This window comes from Sceloporus undulatus, chromosome 5 (genome assembly GCF_019175285.1).
Source record: "Sceloporus undulatus isolate JIND9_A2432 ecotype Alabama chromosome 5, SceUnd_v1.1, whole genome shotgun sequence".
NCBI classification, from domain to species: Eukaryota; Metazoa; Chordata; class Lepidosauria; order Squamata; family Phrynosomatidae; genus Sceloporus; species Sceloporus undulatus.
Window position 1 is genome coordinate 45,710,591 of NC_056526.1, and position 9,494 is coordinate 45,720,084.

Consider the following 9,494-nt stretch of genomic DNA (forward strand, 5'->3'; position numbering starts at 1 on the left):
CTCTTTAAGAAAAAGCTACTGAGGCAAAGGCAGGGACAGAGCAAGTGAGATAGAGAAAAGGCTGAGTTCCTCCTCACTCTTTCCTGTGTATATCTGTCTGTCTCCTGCTTCAGCCTGCCCCAATAGTGAGGGCTCTTAAAGAAACAGCTGCTGAGGGAAGGTAGGGATACTCACAGGATTTTTCCTGCTAGAAAAACAAAACACAGGCGGGTTATAAACCGCCATAAAGTACGCGCTCCACGCGTAGTAGAGTTAGGAAGGGCCATATTAGGGTTAGGAAGGTTCTTACCTTCCTGACGGCCCTTCCTCCCAGTACGTGCGGAGTGCGGACTTTATGGCGGCGCTCATCCACACGGGCGCTGCCATTTTGACGTCTTGGATGCTGTGCATCCAGATGTGTCGTGGCAGAAGTGACGCCGCGAGGGTGTGCTCCGCCCCTCGTGGTGCCACTTCCGCGCTCTGAAAAGGAGCGCCATTTCAGCGCTCCTTTTTTGCTGCGTGGGGAAGCCTTGCGGTCTGGCCGCTGGGGTTTCCCTACGCAGCGAATGGCGGCGGCGGGAAAACGGCCCCTTGAGGGCCGTTTGTAACCCGCCACAATCTGCTTTTAAAACTATTCCCCATGGAAAGGGAACTGAAGCCCTACGATGTCATGCGATAAGCCACAGAAAAAGGCGATACTCTTCAGCTACATTTTCGCTTTCTTTTCTTGTGTGATAAGGTTGATCGAGTCATCTGTTACGGTATAAGAGCTGCATTTTATAAAAAGGGAACCATTCAATACTCTGATTGCATCTATACTCTCCTCTACACTAACACTATATTATTTTGGATCTCAAAGAAGAACTACTATTATAGAAGAATTACATCATGAAATATCAGATCTGATATGAACCTGATCTCTCTTCTGATAAAGAAAGATGTGACAAAGGTAATTACATTTTAAAATACACCCGGTTTCCAAAAATGCTAAACTTGATTACAAAGTCTAGAAAAAAACAGGTTGTTTCCTTATAAAAACCTATACACATAGTAAATGGGAAATAGTAAGTGCAAAGGACAAAGCCATAAGATGACTCATCCCTTTCTTTCTTATATAACCATCATTACATTTTGAAAATTAGCTTAAGAACCTAAGAAGGGTCATGCTGCACTACATCAAAACATATTGAGTCCAGGATTTGTTGACATGGTGACCAACCAATTGCCTACTATGAGAATATGAATGTAATTGAATCCTCTCATTTGTATCCCTTCCTGGAAGTGAGAGTCATACTGCATCTGATATTAGAAATAATATATAATCATAATGACAGCACTGAACATATCTAACATATTTTAAAGACAGTTTGAGTTTGTTGCCATCATTATCTCTTGTGAAACAAATTTAATGAATTAAAAGCTGAACATTTTCTCTAGCCTGATTTTTTCCCACCATTCAGCTTTACTGGATGACACTAGGTTCTAATATTATAGCAGTATGAGAAAGCCATCTCCTTATCCTGTCCCCTGCCCCATATCATGCATAATTTCACATAATCTTTTCATATGTTCCATCCTGATTCACCTTTATTTTCTATAGCAAACCCTCACCCCACCCTGAGGCTTTTCACCAGGTTGCCTCAGTGTATGCTGTCAACTGGAGACTGCCATTGTTTTCAGTGTAATCTTATTAGGACACTTAATTGTTTATTCCTCTCGAGTGAATGCAACAAAGGCATTGTTGAGAAAGGACAGCTATTGCTTTAATTCCTGGATTTCAAATGTTTTTGTTGTTGTTTATATGCCCATGCACTTTTACCACTAGACAATCCCAGTCCATTTAGAAAATGAGCCATATTTTCTGGAGACTGTTATAAAAAAACCTGTAGTTCTGCATATTGCCATCATGGAGAATGACAGTTCTCTTGTGACTGAACTAGCTGAGGGTGCTATGGTAAAACCTACCATTTTCCCAAAAGCTGGATATGGAGTCTTGGCTTTTCTGATGTTTCTCAATGCTTTGTTTTCAATATTTAATAATTTTTTGGTTATTGCTGTAACCCTGAAGAATCCTCAGCTCCGTAATCCCATCAACATGTTCATTCTTAACCTCTCCTTTTCGGATCTTATGATGTCCCTGTGTGGCACCACTATTGTTATAGCTACAAACTACTATGGATATTTCTACCTGGGCCGAAAATTCTGCATTTTCCAGGGATTTGCAGTCAATTATTTTGGTAAGCAAAATAACCAGATTACTACTGCTGCTGCTCTGGCTGTTTGTTTCTCTCTTTTTATATGCATTCAAAATACTGATAAAACTGACTAAGAACTAAAAGAGCAACAACTAAAGTACTAAACCATTTTAAAATTTACATCACTGAATAACAACCTAAACATTTTATCCTTTTTTGAATGACAACTGATGCGAGGCCTTTGACTTCCATTATGTTATAATAGCTACCTCTTGCTTTGCTAAAAAAAAAAACCAAAACAACCCACATCCTATTAGTAAAATTTAGAAATCTTTGACAAATATAGATAACACAATTTTCTACACAATTCAATTGTCATTGGGTTCAGTGGGATATATTCCTGGATAAGTGGATACAACGTTGAAGCTTAAAGCTTTTTATAACATTTCTATGACAACCTGATTACATCTATATGTGGAAATCTACTGATTTCAATGTGACTCAGAAGTGTGTACAAATAACAAGACCTTTTGAGAGCATGTTCCACTGAAGTTAGTATGTTTTACTTTACAGTAGCCATGGGCAGGACATTTGAAGAAAAGTGTTGAATTCTGATAAAAAGTGGCCTTATAATTTCTAACCTTTTAACTCTTCTCACTGTCCTCCAGGAATTGTGTCTCTCTGGTCTTTGACTATTTTAGCATATGAAAGATACAATGTGGTATGCCAACCTTTGGGAACCCTCCAGATGAGTACAAAAAGAGGTTACCAGCTACTTGGTTTTATCTGGGTTTTCTGTCTTTTTTGGGCTGTGGTGCCCCTCTTTGGTTGGAGCTCATATGGCCCTGAAGGAGTTCAGACCTCATGCTCTATTGGATGGGAAGAAAGATCCTGGAGCAACTACAGCTATCTGATAGTATATTTTCTCTCCTGCTTCTTCATTCCTGTTTTGATCATTGGATTTTCTTATGGTAATGTCATTAGGTCTTTGCATGGGGTAAGTAGACAAGTAAGTGTTTATGTTTTCTATTTGCTGATTAATTCTATCTCATAGTTTTCTGTCACAAAGAGTGCATCTACACTGTAGAAATAATGCACTTTGACACCACTTTAAGTGCTGTAGCTCCGTCCTATGCAATCCTGAGATTTGTGATTTAGCCTTCTCTGCCAAAGAGTGATGATGCCTCACAAAACTACAGATCCCAGGATTCTGTAGGATGGAGCCATGGCAGTTACAGTGGTATCAGACTGCATTATATCTACAGTGTAAATGTACTCCCAGAAAGTTTTCATTGAAAATTCCTGGATATTTTCATATCCTTACTTGGTAGACCTTATAAAAACAGTCCAAGACTTTCAAAGACGTTTTTAAATTTAATTTCATTTAAAAAATAAACACCACAAACTACTAACAGAAAATGATAGAAACAATGATTAAATATTTCAAATACAAGAAACAGCCTTGTTTTATTCAAGTACTCATTTGAGATACTAGCATAAAGGAACGTGACAGAAATGGCACAAGCAATCCTGGCAATAAAGTTTATGGTATAAATGGCATAAATGTTCCTGCAGTTGAAGAGAAAAAAATCATATGTATACATAAAACTCATAATACATAAGCACACAATAGCATCTTTTTTATTTAAATAATGATTTTATTGCATTTTTATAACATAGCAATAAACGTTCTGCAGCCTTGTCCTATCAGTTTAGTAGTACATACTCTCTGTCTTAATTTGGAACATATGACCTGCTTTCCTGCCCTCCAGGGGTTCTTATAATAATTTGCATCAAGGCTGTTCAGAGTGAATCATCCAGCATGGAATAGTGGCTTGAATGTTAAACCCTGACTCCAGGACAGTAGAGATCAAATCCTCACCCAGCCATGGAAACCAGCTGAGTGACCTTGGGCAAACCATACTCTCTTAGACTCAGAGAAAGGCAATGGTAAATCTCCTTCAAATAAATGTTAAGAAAACCTAATAGGGTTGCCAAAATTCAGAATCAATTTGAAGATACATGAGAACAACAAAGTACTTGAGGCTAATTTGGATCAGAGCTAAAACATGCTGGATTAGCTTAATTCCAAACTGGAGTGGATGGGCTGGGTCACCTCAGATCTATGGGATTCTCTCTCTCTCTCTCTGTGTGTGTGTGTGTGTGTTTTATGTATACAAGACAATGTGTCCAAATATCACTTCAAAGACAAATGCTCCGCCTCTATGGTGGGGTGATGTGAAAGAGAAGACCTGTACTTTGAACATTGACAGCTCCAATCTGGAGCAAAATATCACCAGCACTCTCCAGTTAGTACTAGGAACTGAGGAAACATGCTGCAAGCTCACTGAATTGTATAGATGCCATTCTATCATGCAGATTTTTGATTTTTTCTAGATGACAGCCATTCCAGCTGATACACACTGATATTTAATGTCTGCTTCATGCCCACCACATGGCTTTTCAATGCAGCGTTTTACTTCTGACCATTAATTAGGGTCTTCATATTTGCTTTTCAGTGCAATTGTACTTGATTTCTGCATCTTGGGTATGCTCTAAGGGGTTCTAGCACATTTCCTCTACTACTAGGCAGCCTGTATCTACCTATAAATGGTCCTGTACTTTTTTCTCTTTTGCTTTACCTTTACCACTAGAGCCACTCAATCAACAATTGATGGGGTGGATCTAGCCAGCATGGCATAGTGGTTTAAATATTGGACTATAACTCTGGGGACCAGGAGTTGATTCCCAAGCTTGGCCATGAAACCAATGGGATGACCTTGGCCAAGTCACACTCTCTCAGCCTCGAGGGAAGGCAATGACAAACCTTCTCTGAACAAATCTTGCCAAGAAAACCCCAAGTCTTAGGGTTACCATAAACTGGAAATGACTTGAAGGCACACACCACACACTAGTTGGGACTGACCAACTGGATTCAAGCCAGTCAATGGGAAACTCAAAGATGCAGATTTCCAAATCTTGGGTCAGACTGGATCCACATTGGGGCAAATTAAATTGTGTACAAAATTAAATAGTCTGAACTGAACTTGAACGGTGCACCTCATTTGTATAATTATATCAAAGTATAGCTACATATACAGACAGTTACAAAATTCTAATTTCCTAATTTAAAAATAAAATCAAAACAATTAAACTTTAAGAGAAGTCCAACCACCAATATGAGCACCAGTGATATGGAAAATATTAGCTTTCATACAAATATCTGCACTTCTGGGCACAGTACAAGGTGTTGGTTATCACCTTTAAAGTCCTACATGGCTTTGGTCCAGGATACTTGCGGGAACACCTCTCCCTACATATTCTGCCCTGCACTCTCTGAACCTCTGGGTAGGGACATAGCTAGGATTTTAGGAAGGGGGGGTCCAGACTAAGTGCCATCATTATAATGGGGCTTGGGTGTGGCGGTGCAGCAGCACACACCATTCATTTTTCTAATGGAAGGGGGGGTCCGGACCCCAAGAACCCCCCCCCCTTGGTTACGTCCCTGCTCTGGGAAGAACTTGTTACAATCACATAAGATCAGACTCATGACAACTTCCCAGAGGACCTTTATTTCTGCTGCCCCAAAATTATGGAATGACCTTCTGGAGGAGATCCGTTTTATCACCACCTTAGATGCTTTCATAAAAGCTGTCAAAATAGATCTCTTCTGGTGGGCCTTCCCACCTGACCCAGTATAAAAAGCCTCATTCACGTTAATACTCCAACTCATCGACTACGATTTATTAAGGAATTTTAGCTTTTAACTTTGTTGTTGTATAATGGGAAGGGTCATTTTTGTTGGATTTATTACTATCGATTGTATTTTAATTGTATGGTATAGTTGAGTATATTTTATCCAGTTGTAATCCCACCCATAAGGAGAGGCAGGAAATATAAATACATTATTTATTATTTTTATTTTTTATTATGTTTAACATGCATATGTTAATATCTCTATTACAGATGTATGATTAACATGAACTGATAGCTAGATGAATGAATGGATTTCATCATATAGCTAATGCTGTTGATTTGATTTGACAGCTTAACAAGAAAGTTGAACAACTGGGAGGAAAAAGTAGCCCTGAAGAAGAATTCCGAGCTGTGATTATGGTGCTAGTGATGGTGGTAGCATTTATGATCTGTTGGTTGCCATACACTGTCTTTGCTCTGATTGTTGTCTTTAATCCAGCACTAAATATTTCACCTTTGGCTGCAACAATCCCAACATATCTCTCAAAGACAAGTCCAGTATACAACCCCATCATCTACATCTTCTTGAACAAACAGGTATGTTCTATTTGTTAAGGCTGTGTTAAAAACTGTGCAGAATCTGTTTTGGGGCACTCAACTGTATTTTTACCAGCTTGTTCACCTGGTGCCACTTTGGACTATTATTTGTTTAGATCAATGGTTCCTACATTTGGGGCCCAGATGTTGTTGGTCTCCAATTTCCTACATCCTAATCATTGGCCATGATGGCTGTGATGTCTGGGAGCTGAAAACCATCCAATATTGGGAACTATTGATATGATAGCCATCTTTATATATTTAAATGCCTATTGTGTGGAAGATGGAGTGAGCTTTTTTTCTGCTGTTCCATTGGTTAGGACCCAGACCAAAGGATTAAGATTATAGGAACTAAACATTAGGAAGGATGTCCTGGTGGTAAAACTGTTTTGACTGTTCAGTGGTGGAACGGCCTCAGAGGCTGGTAGACTCTCTTTTATTGGAGACATTTAAGTAGAGGTTGCTTTAGTGCAGTAGCATTATATTTCTGACTCATGCTCATTTTTAAGACCACTATAATCTCAAAAGATTTAGTGAGAAGGATCATGACAGTAGGCACTATGGTTAAAAATATTTTTAAGAAATGCTAATATCGCTGATAGCCTGATTCTATGCGCCACTACATGCTGATAGAAAGAAGAGGTTTAACTGCTGTAGGATTAGAATAAAAATGGATTTATCTGGAAGTCCATTTTATGTATGCTGTTAGATACTACTCATATTGTTTTGAATGCTGTTATATGTTATCTATATTGTCTCATGTTCTTTGTTTTTTGTTGATATCCTTGTTATTCTGAATAGATGATGTTGCAGCTTGGCTCTAATGTTGGGAAGTGGAAGATATTAGGTCTGGAAAGGGAGATATAGTGGACAAATATGTCTTGTCTTGCAATCTAGCTATTATCTGTGCAGCCTTGATTCTCCATTACATAAGTGAGTTACAGCCCCTTTGCCAGCTATGCTTTTTTAAATTCATTCTGGTGGCTGAAGATAAAAAAGAAGAGCACTACTGTGTATCTCTGGGAAGCATGAGTCTGTTTAAGAACAAGGTGAACACTGCTATGCATCTTGTTTATATATATAAAAAGAGGCCTTTTGCCATAGCAAAGCTTGGCCTTGGAACAGTTGTGAAGGAGGCACAATATGCTGTGCTGTCATATGTTAAACATGAAAAGACATTACCAAATGGCCTGTCATTATGCTACATGTGTTGTTCTTGAATTACTTTGACTAGAAAATAGGGCGATGTTGTTTGTTATACCAGAAAGGAATGCTATTTTACTCAATCTTAGAAAGCTCGTGATCAAAGTGCTTTTTTCCCCCTTTGGTGCGTTTAGTTTCGTGACTGTGCGGTTGAATTTATAACCTGTGGCCAAGTGGTTCTAACCAGCCCAGAAGAAGACATTTCAACTTCAGCAATTCCAGATGAAGGCAAAGCACCGTGTAAGATAAACCAAGTGACTCCTGTTTGATAAGAATTTGTCTCAAAATCCATTTACTAAATTGTACAATATTCCATATAGTTTCAACTGGAGAAGGATACGACAGTACGTTATCAGAGTTATTTTCCCAGTTAATATACAAAAAGACAATAAATTTTTCAATTGCTGCCTATTAATGGTTTTCTACATATTTAAAAATGCATTGTTTTTTATTTCTTCATCTCACAGGTTCTTGTTTACAGCAAATATTTTCTAAACATTAGGTTTCCCAGAGACTTCATCATACTTAGAGTAGACTTATTGAAATCAAAGAGACTTTGATTAAAATTAACCACGGCGCGTTACAGAGCGCCCAAGAAGGGTGCTCTGCCGCCGCTGCCGGTTGCTGTGTCTGGGAACTGCAGCAGCCAAATCGTGTGGTTCCTGGGCGCAGCAAGAAAGAAGTGCCGAAATGGCGCTTCTTTCTGTGCCCCGGAAGTGGCGTCGTGAGGCGCTAGTTGCACACTCATGGCGTCACTTCCGCCGTGCAACGTCCGGATGCTATGCGTCCGCGACATCAAAATGGTGACCCCCGTGTGGAAGTCCTCCTTCTGCTATAGCCACTGTGATGCCACTGCTCCTTCTTATGTATAGGTGGTGCCTTTTCAGCTAGACAAGCAATGACACTAACTGAGCAGCAGAACTAGAGGAAACATCTTAAGTAAAGAAAGGATATTTGTCAAAAGTTTCACTTTTACTCTCTAAGTAACATTGTTTAAAATTTATTCAGCAAGTCCATACAACATAAAAAGCAGAGCTTGAAAAGTTACTTCTTTTGAGCTACAAGTTCTGTACTCCTCCCCAGAGAGCAGGTTGCTGTTAAAATTTTTCCAAGCTTTGCTGAAAAGCTTAGTCCGCATTTAGCCACTTGCATTTATTGACTGTTATCCTGTTAGTAACATACAACAGCGTAAGTCTACTTTTTGTCTGGGTATGCCTTTTTCATTGTTGTGGAAGGTGGTATTCTCTTCCACTCTGGACATAACCTCTGATCCCCCGCCCCAACTCTCCACCAGAATGGCACAAAGGGGGCAACAGCTCAATAGTAAGCCTTGAGGGTATTGATAAGAAATATATAATGTAGTTCCAAATGTGGAACGGCTGTGCTCTACAGGATCTTGGGCATTGTTTTCCCCTCCCCTTGCTCTTCTTTGAGGCTATCAACATGGACAACTGCAAAGTCTGGAGACTCAAAATCGGAATCATGGCCTCGTTATATATTGTTAGATTTTATACATTTTATAAATATTCACTAATGATCTTTAATCTTGGACAGTCAATACAACTTGCAGCAGGAAACGGAGTTTGCAGATCTGATTGGGCTGTTGTGGTGCAAAATTATGCAAGGAGAAATAGTTTACATTTAGAAAGTACTCTAATCTCTTGCATTCACTTAGCTTTCTATCCACCCTTGGAGCACACTTGCTAGCAAAGCTTGTCTACTTAGTGAGTTTGCATAATTACTTTACTCATTCAAGTCTGATGTGATCCCCTGTTACTGTTGTTAATCTGTGCTCTATCATAGCTAATGAAGATGTTATAAAAA

At 39.2% G+C, this 9,494-nt stretch overlaps 1 protein-coding gene across 1 annotated transcript; it reads left to right on the forward strand.

The window, feature by feature from the left end:
- Positions 1 to 1,885: 1,885 nt before the first annotated feature.
- On the forward strand, positions 1,886 to 8,006 carry LOC121930374 (opsin-VA-like). Its single transcript, XM_042466597.1, has 4 exons — positions 1,886 to 2,216; positions 2,843 to 3,171; positions 6,222 to 6,467; positions 7,805 to 8,006. The coding sequence occupies exons 1-4, from the start codon at positions 1,886 to 1,888 to the stop codon at positions 7,937 to 7,939; spliced, it is 1,041 nt and encodes a 346-aa protein (XP_042322531.1). The 3' UTR covers positions 7,940 to 8,006.
- The last annotated feature ends 1,488 nt before the right edge of the window (positions 8,007 to 9,494 follow it).